Below are 20,534 nucleotides of genomic sequence, written 5' to 3' on the forward strand. Positions count from 1 at the left end.
TGCCCCACAATGGTGAAGGGTCCAGCGGCTTCCCAGGGACTGACAGCATTGCCCGCCCTCTGCGGTGCTCACTCTTCCTTGTCAGGAGCGTGTGGCCAGACAAGCGAGAGGCAATTGATGCAGGCTCCCAGGCCAAGTGCAGTGTGATGTGCCTACGCAACGGTTAACATCAGGGAGCCCCCTATCCTCCAGCAGGTCCCCAGAGAAATGTTTTCGCGGCTTCAGGAGCTTTTCTCCCAGATTGCTTCAGCAGCGGTGCCCACCAGTGACTATCAATCAGCAGGCCATGGCGGAGGCCAAGCAAAATCCCTCCCAGGGTTCTCCCAGGAGGGAGAGCGGGAATGTATGTTGGGCAGTTTTAGCTATATCTTTGGTCGTGTTTCCTGACGGTATAATTGTAAGGGCTTTATTCTCCCCATTTCTTTAACTTGAATTGCTATGGTAAGACTGTCTCGTTTTCTAGACTTGCCTGGGCTGGGACACCAGCAGGGCTACAGCTGGGGCTGGTTTGGCTGACACTAAGCAGGCAGGGAGGCAGTAGAATCTTTTCCACCCTTCCTAGAGCATCCTGCCGTAGCACAACCCTGGTCCTTGTGGGGGGACTCCCTTGGCTCCCTCCCTCCTCATCACCTGTTCGCCACCGTGTAGTAACCTCAGCTTGCCTGGGGAGCTGTTCTCCTGCTAAGCCAATGTGGTGGAGAACGGTGCTGGGGTTCCAGAGATGGGAGTAGTGAAGGTTTTTGACCCTTAGAGCAACCCGTCAATCAGGTTCTTTCTTAGACTGGCTGTTGGCTATAGCACCCTGAGGGGTCTCCTGGAGGGGGAAACATTTCAGGGTTCTAATCTCCCTAGGCTGCACCTGGAAAGACCTGGGGACTTCAGTGCCTGTCTGGGCTTTTGCTGGCTATGAGCCCCTCCTAGAGCTGTGGAACTGGGCTGCTCTCTCTTGCCTTGCGGCCCCTGTATTTTACAATGACTTTGTGTTCGGATCCCGAATTCCAGTGCTTTCCCAGCTCCAGGTGCAGCTCCTACGGGCTTTAGTTCTTATGGAGAAGCAGCTAAGTCACCAGGTGCTTCCACTGCTCCATCTCGCACATGCGTTTCCATAAGATGGTGGTTTCGTTAGATACTGTTCCACCCTCCCCCCAAGAAAACTCTTCAGAATTCGTTACTAGTTTAAACTAGCATAAACAGTGGCATAACTCTTTGAAAACCGGTTTTCACCCCAGGGAAACGAGAGCTGGTGGTGACCAGTGGGTAATGTGTTTTTAAGTATTACCGCCCTTGTTACTGGCACAATGCAGTATTTATGCATTAACTGTTTACTGTGCATACAAACTGCTGAAACACCACGACCCAGGCAGCGCCAACATAAATATGGGTCATAGTTTAAAGTTCACTAAGAATATTTCCTCTGTAGAAAAAGCGCGAAAAGGAGAACATTTCCAAGGCTAGCCCATTAAAGTTACTTGAGCCAAACAGAAGCCAAATAAACATGAGCGGGCAGTGTGTTTCTAACAGAGGGAACTTTCCCTTTCCATTTTGTAGTCTTTATATCAGAGCAGAATGGGTTCAGGTCTTTAGATGTAACCTTACTCTGGGACTATCAGGGTAGCTGAGGTAACAGCTCTGACTTAAAGAGGTGTCTGTCCTCTCTTCCAGATGTGGCTAAAACCCTGTAAGAGGTCGGACATACCCAAACGGCCAAGCTACGTGGCTCCCCTGTATAAGACGAGTGAGAGGAGGGGCACGCTGTCCACCACGGGCCACTCCACCAATTTTGTGATTGCCATGATTCTCCCCTCCGACCAGCCCAAGGAGCACTGGATCGGACGGGGTGTGGCCCTGTTGTGCCAGCTCAACTCCTAGCTGGAAGGCGTCCTCACCGCCTCCCTCGTTAGACTGAGTAGATCATGTGGTACTGTTTAGACTTTGTTTGGACTTCAATAAACTGAACTAGCATAGCTCTCAATGGTGACTGTATTCCGGCCTCTGAAGTGTTGTGAAAACGCGCACTGAATGTTCAGAGACAGACCGAGAAACAACGGTGCACTTTGCTTCTCTTTTTGAAGAACTTTATTCTGGGAGAGTTCCGTAAGCATTAGGAACATATATATAAAATGACACACCACTGTTGACAATGAAAAAAAACAGCATTTGATCACTTCCAGCTTTAAAAATTTAAAAAAATGATTCAGTTACAACAACAACAAAATATGTTTAGATATTTTAGCAAGTATCACCTTGCGGGACCATAATCACATTTGAGCCACCGACTCCCTGTTAATGGAACGGTTCACACTGCATCGGTTACTGTAGCGTTTCTAAGCATAATCACAGCTGACTGAATGCAATGTGACAGAACGCCAAAGTCCATATGGGTGTCACACGGTGACAGCACTGGACAGGTAACATTGGTGACCTCCAACAAGCGTATGTTAGAACCAGACTGCTCAAGCCAAGTGGAATGTTGGAGCCAAACAGAAATGTAGTGGAATTAGGATTGTCAAGTGAGACCTGGAATATACATTAGGATGCAGAAACTAAATACTGGTGGAACCCTAGCAAAACACTAGCAGCAACTGTTAAGCTCTCCTAGACAGTTAAGAAGATCTAGCAAGGAAAGACAGACTTTCTATACTGTAAGCACAGCTGACCGGCTTTAAAGCAGGCATTTCAGAGTGGACTATTCCAGCTGCTGTTCTGAGTGAAGCAGATTTACTGCTGGGATGCACAACCCTCCTGGGGTGTAAAGCTCAAAAATGAACCACAAACGTATCTTGGTTTTGAAAGCAAAATACCCAAGTCACTTGAAGTTGGCAGTTCTCAGTAGGCCAGCACCTTTCAGCAGGCTGCTCAAACGGCCAAGCAATGAGGCGAGAGGACTGTCCTAGCTATGCCCGGGGGCTCAGAGAAGGACAACTGTTCTCATTTAAGCATGAATTACAGGAGAATAATACCGAGGCCCTCGCTTAGAGCACAATGAAATACTGACGAGCATCCGCTAACACCTGGATGCACGCGCTGCTCTCAGACTCTTGTTTCTGTCTTTAATTCACAGAGTAAGCGGAAAACAACTGGGGAAAGGATTGAATGAAAACATGTAAAATGGAATGGACGGGTTTGGCTCTGACAGTTGGTTGTTTTTTCCCCAAGGGCTCTCCTGACTGCCGCGCAGGTAAAGTAAAGCTAGCTGCACACGGCTCAGACACAGGTTCCTTGCAGAAGTGAGGAGCGAGTGGCCTGAGGTATGAACAGAATCTGCACATGACTAGTCTACAAGTTACTGGGTCAACAGCCAGGCTAAACATGGCACACACTTCTCAGACATCACTTGTCCAGTGGTGTAAGAGCAGGCACCAAACATGACTATTCTGCCCCAGGCACCAACAGTGTATCTTGGCACACAATGATAAAGTGATTTTGGCTTAATCACGTATTTGGCACCACAGCAGTCATGGTACCAGTGCAGTAACTGTTTAGCCGACATGTTATATACAGACAATAAGCATGGCAAACTTGGATTTTACTGCCAGCCACAGCATGTGCTCTGAGTTCCAATGCAAAACTGGTAAGTAACATCAACACTCAGAACTTAAATTTTCCAATTGTTGGTACGAGGGAGATGGAATGCCACACCTTTGATATTTTCTAGAATGGTAATTTTAAGAAAAACATATCTTAGTACATGCTCTGACTCATCCCCACAAATCAAAACAAAGTTAAAGAAAATAACCCCAACACCAAGTATAGTAATGCAAAGAACCATTAAGAATCTTTCATTAAAGTGAAGTTCACACAAACATACAATCACAAATTTCAGTAGTTTCGGCTGCAAGTTTGAACACTATGCAAATATATACAAAAATAGTAACTCTAGATTCAAGAATACGAGCTTTTCCCAATGCTAAATCCCATACTCTAACGCAGCCTGACTTTCCCTCTAGCTCCTAAAGTCGACTTTATACAGTTTCCAAGTTGTGTTGAGTTGATCCCTATTAATCCCATATGTATATATGGAGCTGAATTAAAGGACACTAGAATTCATTCTTAGCATACACACAAAAATGTCTGCTCCAAGTCCATTTAAAATATTTTTAAAGTTTAAATGATTTTTTTTGGTTTAATTTCTATTTCTGCATAGCCACAGAAGTTTCTACTAATAAAAAGACTAGTGTTTTATATGATTTTCTTTTTTAAAGTCTTATACGTCTATCAACATTGGTTCATGGAGTCCCATTTTCTCCTGTCTTTATCACAAACTGTTTTTGAAAGGTTCATTCATGCAGAGCAAACAGCACTGAGCACCAGTCTGCTGTGGTCAGGCTCGACCCTACGGGACCTGTGAGTAGTGCAGGCCGCTGACTTCCCTGAGCAGTGTGCGTAGGACAAGGAACAGAGGCAAGCTGCACGGACATTCTCGCAGTCAACCCGGGAGTGGTCAGAACTGGATGTCAAACACAATTTTGTCTTCATAGAGGGCGATCACCAGCATGATGGCAAATCCAAACAGCAGTCCTAAATTCTGAAGAATGAACTGCCCGACTGGACAAAAGCCATGTTCCTCGTTGTCACCGTCACCATGCAGCATTTCTGGGAGCTGAAAGAAGAGACAGAAGTTAGCGAGGCATATGGAGAGCACACTGGGAACGCCTATGTCTGGTTCTAGTAAGACTGCTATTGCATTGTTTCTCTTCCTTCTCCCTTCCCCTAATACAGAATGGTTCACAGACGTGCACTCTGGATTCCACTATGTGGAATAGAATAATGCTGGGTCTCAGCCACTCAGATTTCACCCCGAAGGCTAACACGACTGCTGTAAGCACAGTAAAGAGCTGACCGACTCATGGAGGTGGGGCTGGAGGGTGGGGCTCTGGGTACAGCCTGCCTGGCACTCCTAAGGACCCTTGTTAGGATGGCACCACTAACACACACACACTAAAATATTAAATATATATGTCTATATATTTATGTCTATATAATAATATAAATGTATTTAGTCATAGCAGTCATAAACAGCATTGCCCAAAGTCCCCTAAGCAGGCATTTCCACAGAGGCTCCCTTAGGAACCTCAAGCGGAACCACACACCCCGAGTTCTCAGCTGGACAGGCTTCAAATGGCTTTAGGTAAGTAATCTTCATTAACATTCAAGTCAAACCGCCCGCCCTGAGAACTCGAGGTGTTCCCGAGAGTTCCGTTCCTGGTGGCGAGAGCCTTTATCTGACAAGTCCACACAGGCCATGATACTATTTTTAAAAACTTTTCCTGCTAATTAGAGTAATTTTGTGTTAATAATGTACTAGAAAATACACGCAGGGAGTGTGCTGCTTCTGGGCCAGCACCAGTGTCTGCCCCATCTGCATCGCGGCAGAGAACAGCTCTGTCCTGTTTGCCTGCTTACGGTATAGACAGCCGTCACCTGCCGTTACTCCCCACTGTCGCTGGACTGAGGCCTCACACACCTGCTCCTCTTGCTGCCAACCAACTCTTCCATGTCCTTTAAACTAGTCCCAGATTTCTCATTAAAAACAAAACAAAATGACTTCCAGTTCTCTTTTTCAGTCAGCTTCTCTGCAGTTCCAAACTGCAGAGTTCAGTGCACAACTTTGACCCAAGCTGGGAAGGAGCAGCGAGGAGCTGGTGAGAGGTTCAAAGTATATTGTATATAATTATCAAGGAAAAAACAAAACTGTTTTTAAAAAACCCTCCAATTCTTACTCTAAAATGTTTCTTCTGATTTCTAGCTTCCTAGTACAAGGGTCAGGCCGTCCTCGTCCATAGTGGCTGCATCTCCAGTGGCAGACGACAGCTAATACGTTGACAGTAGCGCCTGTCCCCCTATGTGCGAGGCAGGAACTTGAGAAATAAAGACAAATGCTCGGTGTGCTAGCTCTAGATGAAGACACAAGTGACGAAAGAGCCCAGCAAGGACTTAGTGGGCTCTGCACCCGAGGACAGACTCCAAGTGCACAGCTGCTGCCTGAGAGGTGAGAAGTGGGCAAAGAGAGCTCCTGACCCGGAGTTGCTTTGAGGCATAGGACGGAAATGAGGCAGGGTTAGGAGAGCTAAGGAAGAAAAGCAGGCACAGATAGTGGAGGATGGTGAAAAGCTGGCAGGTCTGTGTAAGAATTTAGGGAGCCGATTCTTAGATGGGGTTGAGAGTGTGTGGTAGTGTCTACTTAGAGGAAACTGAGCCCCACAGGAAAACTGTGTCTGATGTATTTAGAGACTGGAGTAAAATGAAAACAACCATGCCTGGATGAGCTCTGAAGTCAGACATAAAGACTGGCGTGCGCACAGGAGTCCTTCCTTCACCTTGGCCATCGAGAACCTCCAAAGATTGGCTAACAGTGACAAGATGTCCACCCCGCCATGGCAAGGTCTCCTGAGAAGTGCCATTATTCTGTAATCACATCTCTAAACACTGCTATTACCTGAGTTATGCATTAGTTGGTTAGAAATTTTCAGCATCTCCAAGGAATCGTTGTAAGGTAAATGCCTTTCTCTAATTATTATTGAAGTTGTCACAGTCTTTAAAATTGGCCACAGTCTTTTAAAAACAAGTTTCCAGCCACTTCCAAAGATGTCTCCCATTTCTGGAAGCTGCACTCTACTTTCAAGGTTAGTATTACAGAGAAAGACAGCCAAAGCATCTTACCATGTCCACCAAGGCCACGTAGAGGAACATGCCTGCCGTGACGGCGAAGATCCAGAGGGTGATGTTGTTGGCATACTGGCCGACAGCTGTGCCAATGAGCATCCCTATGTAAGCCATCATGGCGGAGAGCAGATTGTACACAATCGCCTGCTTCACAGTCATGCCTGCTTTCAGGAGAACCGCAAAATCCCCTGCAATTCAGACATCACGGGAGACTTTAAAACCACGGGATGTTTGCAGAAGAAAATATAATGTACATGGTAAGTGAAATAAAAGGGTGTTAATAGCATCACCAGGCGTTTGAGAAATGACACTTCTAATTTATGATCATCAGCCTTCTCCAGTGTCCCATTATGGAAGCAGAGCGCACAGGCACTGACGTTTCTTTGACAGCAGTTGCTGTCAGTCTTACGCTGGGACATGCCTGGCCATCAATGGCACTCTGCACTTGCCAGTGGATCTTCTGTCTTAAGCTATCTACAGTTCAGTGCATTTTACAACTGAGACGAGCTAGATTTGATGAAAGCCGGGAAGAATCTTTTGGCTCATACCTAATTCATGTGGCAGCTCATGACAGAAGACGGCTATTGAAGTACTGATTCCTCCGGTCAGTCCAGCACTGAACGCTGCCCCTGGAGAGGATATGAGCAGAGCGGACAGTGAGTGAGGTTCAGGTCCCCCGTTTCTTCTACTCCTTACTCGCCATCTTACCCACCATGGCTTTGAACATACACTGCTACGTAGGATCTCATCCCACTAGCAGGATCTACATTCTTCAGTGTCGGCGGCTTACTGTGGTTATGAAAAGCATGGTTTCTGCTTTCTCAAACAAACCAAAGCCTACTTCTGATTAACAAAATCTAGATCACAGTGTTTAATATGAAAGTCTTCTTCGCTCCCCAAAGCTGTGACAACTTTATTAACCCAAGACTGGGACTCCACCAGTCTCTGGCAGGCATGTCTATGCGCGTGAAGTGCAGTGCTACGGAGGCAGTGAGGCAATGCACTTCCACGAGAAAGCAAGTTCGTTAAGAAATACACTGCACACACTGGCTTAGCGTCAGAAAAAAACTACCAAAATTCATCTTTTACTTCCCAATGAGAAAAACAAACTGCAGGAACGTATGGCAAGACATTTTAAACTTCCAGGTAAACGTAACCATACGGTGCAGTGCAAGCTCCACCGCGCTTACCGATGGCGAGCCCGTCGCTGAAGTTGTGGATGCCGTCCCCCATTATCACCATCCAGGCTATATTGGCTATGCCCGTCTCTTTCAGATCCGAGCCGGAGTGGCAGGGGCCGTGCGAGTGATGGGAGTGCTTGTGCCACTGGTGGTTGTGTTTCCTCGGCACGGCCTTGTCCTCGTCGTGGTGGTTCCGTGAAGCCGCGTGGACCTCGTGCTCGTGAATGGTGTGTAGCCCGTCACTCTGAGAATGGGCCATGATTTTCTCCTCCTCGGCACTCAGGTAAGTTTTCGGCGGCGACTCCTGCTGGCCCTCTAAATCCGTCAGTTCGGTCTCATTAAGTCGATCTTCAGAAACAACCGAGTCATCAGTCCCTACGATGGAAGAAAGGATCCGCTCATCTAGCAGATGCATTCACACGTGCAGGACAGCAGCGCAAAGAATGCCACTTAAGTGAAGACATTTTAAAGTCTTCAGTGACTATATTTCCCTAAAATACTTCAGAAGTCCTTTCATTAGAATAATTTTTCTAATTATCAGCTAAAATTTAAATAACTTGCCCAAGGCAGTTGGCTGAAGGCTAAGCTCTCTATACTCCTGCTCCAATGATAATGCTGCCCACAGATCTTTGTTGGAATGTGCTGATGACATCTGATAAGTTAAATTATTTTCCAGCATTATTTTTTTTAATGACAAGGATGTGAATAACTGTCTTTTAGAGGAGGCTGCCGCACATGCTAACTGACAGCGAGGGGAAAGAGAAATTCAAATGTAAACTGGAAAACTAGGTTAGGAAAATCTTTTCTCTCAAAACTGTCTGAGCTGCATCGTTCTATCAGATAACAGGGCTTGCAGATTTTAAGTACAAGGGGAAGCCATTATCCTTTAACTATGGAGGCAACTTTCATTTTTCTCCTATAACCAATCACATATAAAGAAAACTATACTGTCAAGAAATAGTACCCCTCGAGGATGGTAATCCACACCTGCAGATCAGCACTGGGAAGGCTGAGGCAGGGGGATGGCACTATCATAGAAGACTCTCATCTGGGAGGTTGTTCTGGCTGGGACAAAGAGTGGCTTAGCACTTTGTTTCTTCTTTTTGAGATACTCAAAGTAGCCTTGCTGAAGCTCTTCCCGGCCCTGCCTCCTGATGCTGAGATGATAGGTGAGTGCCATTGTGCCTGACCTATCCTTTGTTTCACAGTAGCAAATTTTCCTTGTTCCAAATACATCTGGTCATGAACAGCACTGGATTCACAGTGAACAGATGAATAAAATTACAAACCACACTCATGTAAGAAAGAACACATGAGGAAAAGAAATGTTAAACTCTGTATACAGACACAACTGTTCACGCTCTCTAGTTTGTTTTTCATTGGAATGAATGGTTGGCTACCAGCAAGAGGCTTGAGTTGGAGCCAGTCAGCATCTGGTGTGTTGTTTATCTTGTGATCTGAAAGCTTTCTTCCAATAGTTGATTCTTCTGTGCTCTGCTTCATAAACCACTTCTGTTTTCCCTGTGGGAGGGGAAAAAAAATGGCATTAGTATAAAATCTACAGCACTAATTAGCAACAATATACCCTTATTAACACCCATTTGGGGGCAATTAGTGTTAACATTACACAGTTATTTTTTAATTGATCACTACATTTTTATTTAATGTACAGTCAGTGTGTTTACATGTGTATCGTAGTCAGAGGATAAAGTGGGGGCTCTCTCCTTCCACCATGAGTCCTAGGTATGAACTCAGGTCATCAGGCTGAGCCTTTGGACCGCTGACCCGTCTCACTGGCTCAGTTCATCTTTAAGAACAGAACACAAGGCATTAAACTTTCTACAACCCAATACTATGGGCGGTGCTACCACTGTGGTGCTGTAGAGTAGCAGAAGCTCCTAATCTTCATGCTATTTTCTCACCCCAGTGGAATCTCCCCCTTCCCTGGGTCTGCTGGATGGAAAGACTCAAACCTAAGCCAGATCTCAACCTGTAGCCTGTTTCTGAGATGTGCTAGGGTACGTTTATTAACATGGTACATACAACAGCTGCCCTGAGAAACGAACGCAATCTTGGGAGGATTTAGTAAGGTGACATACGACAATCATTGGTTCCTAACAGCTTGGAAATAAAAACAAAGGCATTTTTTTCTTGTGCCTTTCTAAGCGGACACTTCCTGGCTACTGTGCTACACCAACACAGGCCTGCAGATGCTTCCTCAACATTCTAGCTTCACCTCCTTTGAATGTATATCTAGCCATGGGCTTGTGGATCATACGGTGGACTTCCTTTTAATTCCCCAAGGAGCCTCCAAATAGTTTTCACGATGACGGCAGTGTTTTCCCATCTTCCTATGGTACGCAGACTCCCCTTTCTCCACATCCTCTTCAGCACTTGTTATCTTTAAGTCTCTCCCTCACTCCCTTTTTATTTTATTTATGGTTTTGGTTTAGCTACTACTGGAGAGATTTCCTACTGTGGGTTGTTTGTTTTACACTGCTCGGAAGGTACCTCAGAAGCAAGCCAGGTGTGCTCCTCTAAGCTACGCTTCTGACTTTTCCTGCAGTTCCGAGTTCTATCTGTTAAGTAGTAATGTTGGCCGTGTCTAAGACACATACATGCCTATCAGGCTGTTTGTCAATGGGATCATTAGTGTAAGGGCTAAGTGCTTCTGAGTTCCTTATCAAGGACAGAGTCCCGGTAGATGATCATGTTCAGGATGTTCTCCTGTTCTGCTGTCCAGGAGGCTTTGCATTTACTGCAACGCCACTGATCAATTTTATCTTCATCTCTCGTACTTTTGAGTACTATACTTAGAAAAACTCAGTTTAGACCAATAGCTGGAAAGGATCCCCTTGTTTCTTCCTAGCAGTTTTATGATCTCAGGCCTCTGATTTCTGTAAGAGGCGTGAGATGAGTGTCTAGTTTCAACCTTTGCTTGAGGAATTCCAGCACTTACTGTAGGGCCTGGCCATGTGGCTCTGTGGCCTGTTCTGAAGTCCTAACTGGAGCCCTCTGCCTTCTGGCTTTGCTCTGCTGCTTCAGACTGCTTCGGCTTTGGGGTCTTTGCTCTCATGAATTTTAGAAGTTTTCTCTAGTCCTATGAAGACTGCCACTAACCACCTTGCACCGAACTGCAGCTTTGGCCAGGTTTTAAGAACATTTCAACAAGATTAATTCTAAACGGAAGTCTTCCCTATTTCCCTCTTCAACCTGCAGCTACTGGAATAGAATTTCTGACATAATTCCTTTCTCATCTTGTATGTTTTTTGTCAGCTGAAGCCTGAAATTTTCTGGGATGCAGCATTTATCAGTAGGAACGGTGTGACTTCCCCCACCCTTCCTTTGTGCCTTCTCTGCCACCATACTAAGATTTCTAGCCACCCTGCAGTCTTGAACCAGAAAGGAATCACATTCACAGGTCCCGACTCAGTGCCACGGCGGCCGGGGTTATCAAAATCGCCTGCCAGAATGCCAAACTTGCCCTTTCTATACTCAAACACTTACTTTTGTTTACATCATGAAATATTGATTCTCACCAAATTCCTTTCTTGCATTTACATGACAGTGTTAAACACCTGCAACCATTATCTCATCATTAATCCAGTCTTAGGGACTCTTATTCCTCTCATCACCTCCTCCTCGCCATTCTCTGTGCGGTGGTCCTGACCCAGCCCCGTCACTGTTCTGTAAATGACTCTCCTCCTCCTCCTCCTCCAACCAGCCCTGCGGCTTCTCTTCACCTCACTGCCCACCCATCTGCTGGAAATAGCTAGTGTGCTTCTCACATAACCTTTCAAGCATAAAATGTAACTACAATCATTTCATTCATATGTGGTTGGCTCCATTTCATTTCTCTTAAGTCCACCCTCTCTAGCTTCCACAGAAAACAGTTTTCTGGGATTCTCATCTTAACTAGTCCTCCTTTGAAGACAAGCAGTAGGAACTAAAGTGACCTGAAACGTCCCTCTTGCTTAGACGGCAACTGGAGACCATGACAATCAAAGATTGCCATACAACTCATGCTGTAAGAATTAGTCACCTCCCCATCCCGGCTCGGAGAGCTGCTCCAAGTCTACTTTGTGTCAAAGGAATACATACAAAAATGTATGTGTGCATGCACGCATGCAAACAAAACTATGACTAGCCATGCACATACACAAACAACCAAAGTTACAAATAGCCAGAGTACTGGGAAGAAAAAAATTACATTTGGAATTAACATGATGGAAGACATTTGTAATTCTTGTCCATCTGTATAATGTATGGGGGCTGCCTATGTGTCACTACCTCAAACATACCCCTGACGTGTATTGTGACATTCTGTTTAGGCTAACGAGAACCAGTGTGAACAGGCTTTAACCACAGTGGATGGGAGCAGCTCTAAACCAGCTTTCTGACAGACACTTTCCTATGTGCAACATCAGACACAGACAGCTGCAGGCAATCAAGGGGGTGGAGCCATCTTCTCCCAAGTGGTGTATCCGTAGTAAAAAGATTTACTAGTTCCAGAGTTTCCCTTGCTGACTTGCAAGCGAGTCTTATTATTCTGACCCCTTCTTCCCGCTGCTATTTCTATTACTGGCCAAGTTTTTATGATAAGGAAGGTATTGTACAAAAAAACTTCATAAGATAATATGGCGAAAGTCACTTAAGACTCATGAGACCTGTTTCCACATTCATTCTTGGAGTATAACTTGTCAGCAGCTTTCCTGTTCCTTAAGTCCTCAGGTATGATGAAACACGCAGTCTCAGACACTGCTAGACCGTGACTTAAAGGCCAGAGTACATGTAATGACGACGCGATACAGGTCAGAGGCAAGGAAAGGTAGAGAGGAAATACACATAACACCATGCCAAGGAAAACCGCGTGTTCCGAAAGAGAAGCTGTCCCTAATAAACAGGCGTGAAGGCACTTACTCTCTGCTGCTTGTAGTGCTTGAACATCCGAATGCAGTGCTCGATGATGAACAGCAGGTAAATGCCTCCCAGGGCGACCAGTCCCTTCAGCACGGCATCATACTCCTCCAGAAACTTCTTCGACTCGTGCCCGTGAGAATGGCTGTGCCCGTGTGCATGCTGATGGCTGTGGTCATGTCCACCCTGAGACTGTTAGTGAGGAAAACAACGGAAATCATTCCAAATTTTGACCATAACATCTACAGACATAGGAAGACTATATTTTCAGTTTTTAATTTTTAAACATTCTACTAATACATAAAAACCACACAAATTTATTGGGTTCCTTGAATATTTTGATACATGCATGTATTATACAAGGTTCAAGTCATTTATCCTTTATGGTGAAAAAACCAACCGGAGCCCTTCCACACATAACCTCCACTCCGACAGTCCACCTATCCTCACCTCCAGCCACCTCTACTGCACTAAAGGACGGCGGAGCTTACATCTCCACTAACCCTCACTGAGCCACCGACAGGTCAAGCTCTCCCATCCCTCCCGCCATTCAGCTTCCTCTACTCTCAACTTCTGTGAGATCAAAGCAGGAGTATCGGAGCCCACATGTGACTTGTGGGTAGCTTCATGTGAGTTGTCTTCCAGTTCACTTCCTTGCCTTAGCCCCCGAAGTTACTGTATTCCATGATAAAACAAATGCCTCTAAGGGTGAGAAAACTCAGTGAGTGAAGCCGGAAGAAATAACAAAAAGTAATGAGTCCTTTGTAAACAGAAATTAATGTCACCACTTCAACCACAAATATCTAGCAAAAGTAAAAGTGAATCAGCCGCTGACTCGCATGCTCACCGGCGCCCTCCCGGCTAGATGCGCCATCAATACTACGTGCCACATGCAGTTCTTGTAAAGGTTTTCTTAACATACTACAAAGATCAATAATCTAACACTCCTGGTACCATTTAAAACCTAATGGTTCAATTTATTTAAAAAATGCAGTGAAACTACCTGTAAGAACACACAACCAAACAGGAACTGCTGTGGAGCGCTACCCATCACACTCATCTTTATGTGCCACTTTTAGCAGATCAGAAAGATTTCTTACATGGGGCAGCAGATGAAGAAGGGCATCTCCACTCATCGTCCCTACAGCCAGCGCCACGAGGAAGGTGAGGAGGAATTTGAAGCATCCCTGGTTGATGATGGGTACCAGGATCACGCCCAGCAGGGAGAGCAGGCTGATGACAGTGATGGAGATGATGCCGCAGATCCACGCTGCAGGGAAACAGTTGTGTTAGTCCAGGAGCTCTCAGCAAACAGCTGAGTGAGCCAAGGAGACAAAGACATGGTGGACAGCCAACATAAGTTCTTCAAACAATATATTTAATAAACAATGTATCAGCTTCAAATGCAGTATATCCATATGATTAACAAAACATCATAAACTGTAGCTTCATTGTTATAAGCAATGACTCTCAGCTAGGCGTGGTGGTTCACTCTGGTAATCTTGGCTACTCGAGAGGATGAGGCAGAGCACTGCCATGTTCAAGTTTAGACTTGGCGATTTCGCAAGACACTGCAAGAGTGAAATAGAAAAGGCCGACCACGTGGCAGCGGCAGTGTTGGCAGGCATGAGGCCCGGTACCGCAAGGTGAAGACCGTGCAGACGATGCCACGATGTGCACTAAAATACCATCAGCTTCTCCAGAACAATTGTTCTGTGTTCACTGCAGAATATGGGAGTCAGCATGCCATGGTGCGCGCCAGCTGACAGTCAAAAGGACAGTAAATCCTCATTAGAAAACTCAGCTCACAGAACTGACAGAGCAGGTCACCCCTAGTGGGAAGCTTTGTGGCTTACTCTCTAAATAGATAACCACTAGCAGATATGGATGGGAGACTAAGGAGACCCAAGACCCAAACATGTACCACCACAGGGATGAGGTCCTGACACTAGACCCAGACTCAAATTCCCAGTCATGGTAAACACTTTGAGACAATGAGAGAACAGAAACTCCGTTGCTTTCCAAAAATCTTAGGTCAGGGAAATATTGCAGAAGCAACACAGTTGCTGAAACCTAAGGATTAAAAGGAGACTCTTCCACCTCATGTTATTACAGGACATTTTAATTAAAAACCCTACTCCAGGAAGAAAAATCCAAGGTCAAAGCCCATTTAATAATGATAGCAAAGTCACTGTACCTCTGTCCACTGGCGAAAACAGGAAACCTGTGAGAATGCCCGACAGTGTCAATGGGTCAAAGAAAGGGTCGCAATATTTATTTTGATTTTGTGTATGAGTATTTTCTCTCCACATGTGTAGTGCCGGAGGAGGCCAAAGAGGACTGTTTATATATGGCCGTAAGCCACCGTGTTGGTAGCAGAAACTGAGTCTGGGAACAGCAAGTGTTCTTAACCACTGAGCCATCTCTCTCACCTCAAGGGGCCTCACACTAAACTTTACACCTAAGGTTTTGAAGTCAGTAAACTAACAAATAGCTAAGGTTTGTTAAAATCACCCACGCTCTTTCTAGCTTTAATCATATTCACGGGATAAGGAAAGATTAAAGAGAAACTGTACTTTAGTCTAAATGGGACAAAGCAATGTTGGTAACAAAAACAGAGGCAAAATGTCTTCTGCAGTCATGTTTGATTCCTTTCCAAAGATATTATCCGTCGCTGGCAATGCTCCAGCCTAGACCCAGCTTATCTCAAACAGTGACTGGAAAGCAGCTTCAATAGGGAATTAAAGGAAGAGGCAGTAAACTAACTGGGAAGACCAGTCTCTACTGGTGTCTGTGTAATTAAACATATACATTAACTAGCATAGAGTAAGCATCTGCTCACAGGGCTGAGTGAGGTCCAGCTGATGGTGGAATAGTAAACATTCACAGGGCCTGAGTTTAAACCTAGTACGAAGGGAAAAATACTGCTTGATAAAGAGAGAAAATCCTACAGAGAAACTCTGTCTCGAAAAACAAAAACAAAAAAACAAAAACAAAAAAAAAAAAGAGAGAAAAATCTACTACTTAAACAATAAACTTCTCAAAAGGAACACTGTCTTAAGCAATGCTTCTACTACGCTCATGCTAACTTCTGGCTAGGAGTATCTTGGATGAGAAAATAAAAAGTCTAGGAAACATTCTATGAATTCACACAAATTGTAATATTCTGCTATGGCAATTTCAAATGGCTCTTGGTCAGCTTTCCGAGAGTCAAGCAGTCAACTGAACAAAATCTAACTCAACAGACATCAAATTTTCAATATGCCAATGGTTGCACTAAACACACTATAGATGAATATCAGCCACCAGCAGCTAACACAAACTAATCATGAGCATGGGGGAGCTGTGTGAGCCCACATGTAACAGCTACGGTGTTGCAGTACACTTGTCTAGCTGTATAAAGATGGGTCACATTTGTTTAGTTCTGTAAAGCTTCATGGGAATAAGGTTCCAGTCTGGCAGCTGAAGAGTTACAGAGATACCTGTAGCAGTATTGTTAGGAGTCTATTTAATACCAACCACTGTACACTCAATGAGAACTAAGACCAAATTGTTCTATTTTAACACTAAAAATGGAAGAAAAAGTTCCCATTTTGTTGGTTTAACTTTTAAAAAATGTGGTAAAACATCTAACATAGTATTAGCTATTTGAGAAAGTCAAAATTAAACACAGAAGCTAGGGACTTGCCTCAGAAGCACCCGAACCCAGGGGGACAGGCAGGGCTGGCCATAACTGGTCAGAGACGGGATGGTGACAGGACACCGAGCCCAGTCCTCGAGCTCTGACTCACTGTCATACAGTCATGGTACTTTCTGAGAACGTTTGGCTAAGTGTTATATGTCACTTATGATTTACTTACTAAGAGAGGCCTCACAAAAAAAAAAAAAAAGATAAGCAAGACAAACTAAGGAAAATTATGCCTAAAAGTAAGGAGAAATGTTAACAGCTAGTTAATCTAAATGACAGCTCCAAATCTGAGCTAACTGTAAGAAAGATGAAGATAACGTAAAACTATCACCATGTGCTTACACTTACTGTGAGGTCACAAACATAGGGAGGAAGGTGAATCATTTCTCTGCCATGAACTGTCACCTACTGGTGATTCACAGCCACCTCTACCTACAGTCCCTGGGGAACCATCTGTAACCTCAGCCCCTGGCACAAGGCATACGCATGAGCACAGACATCTATGCAGGCAAATCCCTATACACACTAGAAATAAATCAAAACTCAGAAACACCCAGACAGCTCCTGTGGCTCAGCTATTCCACCACTGTTTGACTAGTGGAGCCAGTGCGGCCTCCTGTACGTGGACGTTACTATAGACTTCCCTTCCAATTATTTACTTTTAATTTCTCAAAAAAAACTCAGTTCTCTACTACTATAAATGTGTGCATTTTCCTAGCAAGTTGCTAATCTTTTTCATGGAAAATAACAATTCTTCTGACCCAGAAGTGTGAGGCTGTTTTGAATATTCTCTATTTAGAAATATCTTTCCAGGTTGTTCACTGATTTTTAGCTTACATAAACTCCTAATTTCTAAATACACTAGGGGGAAAAGCATTACAATTTTTTTCAATTTCTAACCAAATAATTGTGTTTTTCTAATCACAGTTTATGCGGTGTAAAACACAGCTGTAAAGGTATCTTTTAGAAAACTGATACCTAGCAAGCAATAAACAAACTATTAAATACAACTAGCTAATGTTTTCTTTATTTGTACCCAAGATACCATATGCACTAAAAAGAGCGAAGTGTCTGAAGCAAGCTCCACTTACTCCACAAATTAGATTGCTCGAAACGTTAGAGGTCTTCAAGCTTAGTTATTCCCAGCTCCTCTTCTCATTACCAGAGAGAAAATGCATTCTTTCACAAAGACGCGCTCATCTGTGGAAACTTTCTAATTAACTTGGTGCAAAGCATGTGCAAGATAGCAGTTTCCACTGTTTCAGCATTTTAATTGGCAGAAACTGCTTAGCAGCCTCTTTAGAACCCCTTGGTAATTAAGCGAAGGTCAACCCTGTGACTAAATGAGCCAATCCTGTGAAACAAACGGTTTCTGCCGCGCACACTACTCAGGGTACCTGGTTTACCGCAATCTTTGAACAAACTTAATGAGGTAGTAGTTGAGTCACTATGGGAGATTTATATAAAACAAGTTAACCCTCCTCAATGGTGCAGCAGTCGTTAAAAATAATTACTAGCAGAGCATTTTTCCTAACAATTATTAACATCTATCAGGACATAATTAATTCAAGCTGCATTTCTGACAATGCTAAAAACCACCTGCAAACAACTAATCAATGTTCACTATTTGTAGCATACTTGATTTCAAAACAAGCAAATTTCCTCTAAGGCGTTCGAACTGAAAAGGCTGTAACTTCCTGTATGACTAGCTGCATACCTGTCAACAGCCTCAGACAACACCAATTAAAAGCCCCAATCAAGACTGCCATGGAAACAAAAACCTGGAATCTTTTTAGACTCCTTCAAAATCAAAACACTACTGGTTTTAACTATAAATAAAACAATCTTGTTAGTTTCCATTTTTCCCTATAAGAAAAAGCACATTTTATTTCCAATTAAACTTCCTCTAGCTCCTTTTTTGTGGCAGTGAGAGGAACGGTCGGTCCCCATCTACACAGAACAACAGGCATGAAGTCAAGTGAGAGGCAAATTATATCTTCTGCACGTGAACATTCAAATCCAACTGTGCTCTAAATTAGTCTCTGCCCTTCTTACCAGCATGAAGCCAGGCTTGAGGATTTCTTTTCTTTTTTTTCTTTTGGTTTTTCGAGACAGGATTTCTCTGTAGCTTTGGTGCCTGTCCTGGAACTAGCTCTTGTAGACCAGGCTGGCCTCGAACTCACAGAGATCCGCCTGCCTCTGCCTCCTGAGTGCTGGGATTAAAGGTGTGCGCCACCATCGCCCGGCTTCTTTCTTTTTTTTCTATTTTTCTTAAATACGCTGTCTTAACTAAGTAGTCCACCCTGGCCTTGGACTCAGAGAGCCACCTGTGTCTGCCTTTTCCTTTTTTTTTTTTTATTACAGGGCATAAGTACATATTTGGTTCTTAAGACTGTTCTTGAGGGTTTTCAACCACTAATCAACACAAAGAACCAGAGTTACACCAACACTCTACACCCCTCCCTCTTCGGCCTACAAATTTGTCAAAAAGCTATTAATAAAACTGTATCCAGCTCCTCGCTTTGCTCTTGTTTACATTCCAGTAAAGCCATCAGATCCTCCTCCTAAGGAAGAGGATCCACAGCACTCGACAACAGGTGTAGGGCTATAAACACCATGTGGGAACCTAGAGCTCACACTTCAAAGCTGGCAGCTATGTGCACTTGAACGAAGCGCTTCTCCAGGCCTCACAAAACTGAGAGAAAAGGACGTGTCTACCTTGAGGCTTTAATAAATCAGAGTCAGGAACAGAAGCACAACCTGTGGTCACAGCTACAGGAGGCTGAAGCAGAATTATGAGAGAGAGGGAGAGGGAGAGGGAGGGAGGGAGAGGGAGAGGGAGAGAGAGAGAGAGAGAGAGAGAGAGAGAGAGAGGTCCCAATAATTGTAGCCTATCATAGTTTATCTATCTAGTCCAGGGTCATTTTCCCACTGGCAATAATACAAATGCGCGCACTGAGAAGACCGGCTGCCCTTGGTAAGAGAACACTTGCTTTTATCTGCAGTGTTCCGGGATGTTACACTACCTGTATCCCAAATAACGTTCTCTTAAATGAAAATCAGATATTCCTAATAGTGTCTACTTTATCACTATGTAATAATCGTCTAAATAATTCAGTCCTTTACCATGCTAGAATTCCATCTTTATCCATATCCATAAATACCGTTTTAAGAAACTTTAATTACCATGCCCTAGGATCAGAACCCTTTTGATACTTCAGCCTGAACCATGTTCGTTATCTTAAGCTCAGTGATACACCTGTGGTTTTGCATATGGGTAAGGATTTATGGAAACTGCAATTTTTAGAATATTCTCATTACATATTTAATGAACTTCAATAAACCTCTTCCTAGAATATAACAAAGAGCTTCTAGGATAATATTAAACAACTTATTCATCGAATCAATATGAGTGCTTGTTTCTTATCTAAAGCTCTACTTACTATGTGTAGAGAGTTATTAATACCGAGGCACTATCTTTAAGTAACTGAGGGCCAACAAAAACACATTTATCTAAATCACTCGCCTTTAATCCCAGAACGCAGGAGGCAGAGGCAGGTGGGTCTCTGCAAGTTCGATGCCAGCCTGGTCTACAGAGTGAGTTCCAGAACAGCGAGGGCTACAAAGGGCTACAACCCTGTACAGAAACACCGGGGGGGGGGGGGGCACGGGGGAGACCCCCCAGTGTCTACTATTAGGGACACAGGTAGATGTGCTGACAAGGGAACCCGGCTAAGCTGCGGGTGAAGAGTAAATTAGCACAGAACATCTAATGCCTGAGCTGAAACTTGGAAGGTAAAGAACGGAAGAAAAATAACCAGCGGTTGGCTAAGCTTACTGAGAAAAGAGAAAGGTGAGGGAGGGGGGCAAGGGTAGAAGTGAGCAAGTGGTAGTAAGGCTTCTAACCTTGACCCCATAGGGCACAGTATAGTGCACATGAAAAAAAGATGTACCAGCAATGTAACACAAAGTATAACCAATGTGAAGACACGGCTAAAATCAGAAGAAGGCAGGATTCAGCTAAATCCAGAAGGGAATGGTGTAAGGATGAGCTACCCACAATTGCTATCAGACAACCCTTCGTG

At 44.2% G+C, this 20,534-nt stretch overlaps 2 protein-coding genes across 4 annotated transcripts in view; one reads left to right on the top strand and one right to left on the bottom strand.

The window, feature by feature from the left end:
- Positions 1 to 1,934, top strand: part of Dnah7 (dynein axonemal heavy chain 7) — a 198,309-nt gene extending 196,375 nt beyond the window's left edge. Inside the window, exon 65 of the mRNA XM_057758440.1 lies at positions 1,663 to 1,934. Within this exon, the coding sequence (XP_057614423.1) occupies positions 1,663 to 1,869 (207 nt within the window). The 3' untranslated portion in view covers positions 1,870 to 1,934. The remainder of the gene's footprint in view (positions 1 to 1,662) is intronic.
- A 116-nt stretch (positions 1,935 to 2,050) lies between these two features.
- Positions 2,051 to 20,534, bottom strand: part of Slc39a10 (solute carrier family 39 member 10) — a 106,182-nt gene continuing 87,698 nt past the window's right edge. For all 3 annotated transcript variants that reach the window (XM_057758625.1, XM_057758623.1, XM_057758624.1), the window contains 7 exons: positions 13,862 to 14,031; positions 12,765 to 12,953; positions 9,245 to 9,365; positions 7,854 to 8,219; positions 7,212 to 7,292; positions 6,661 to 6,851; positions 2,051 to 4,600 (listed from right to left, as the gene is read on the bottom strand). In XM_057758625.1, the coding sequence (XP_057614608.1) occupies positions 4,442 to 4,600; positions 6,661 to 6,851; positions 7,212 to 7,292; positions 7,854 to 8,219; positions 9,245 to 9,365; positions 12,765 to 12,953; positions 13,862 to 14,031 (1,277 nt within the window). In that variant the 3' untranslated portion in view covers positions 2,051 to 4,441. The remainder of the gene's footprint in view (positions 4,601 to 6,660; positions 6,852 to 7,211; positions 7,293 to 7,853; positions 8,220 to 9,244; positions 9,366 to 12,764; positions 12,954 to 13,861; positions 14,032 to 20,534) is intronic.

The sequence above is a fragment of the Chionomys nivalis genome, chromosome 26, assembly GCF_950005125.1.
Source record: "Chionomys nivalis chromosome 26, mChiNiv1.1, whole genome shotgun sequence".
Taxonomy (NCBI): Eukaryota; Metazoa; Chordata; class Mammalia; order Rodentia; family Cricetidae; genus Chionomys; species Chionomys nivalis.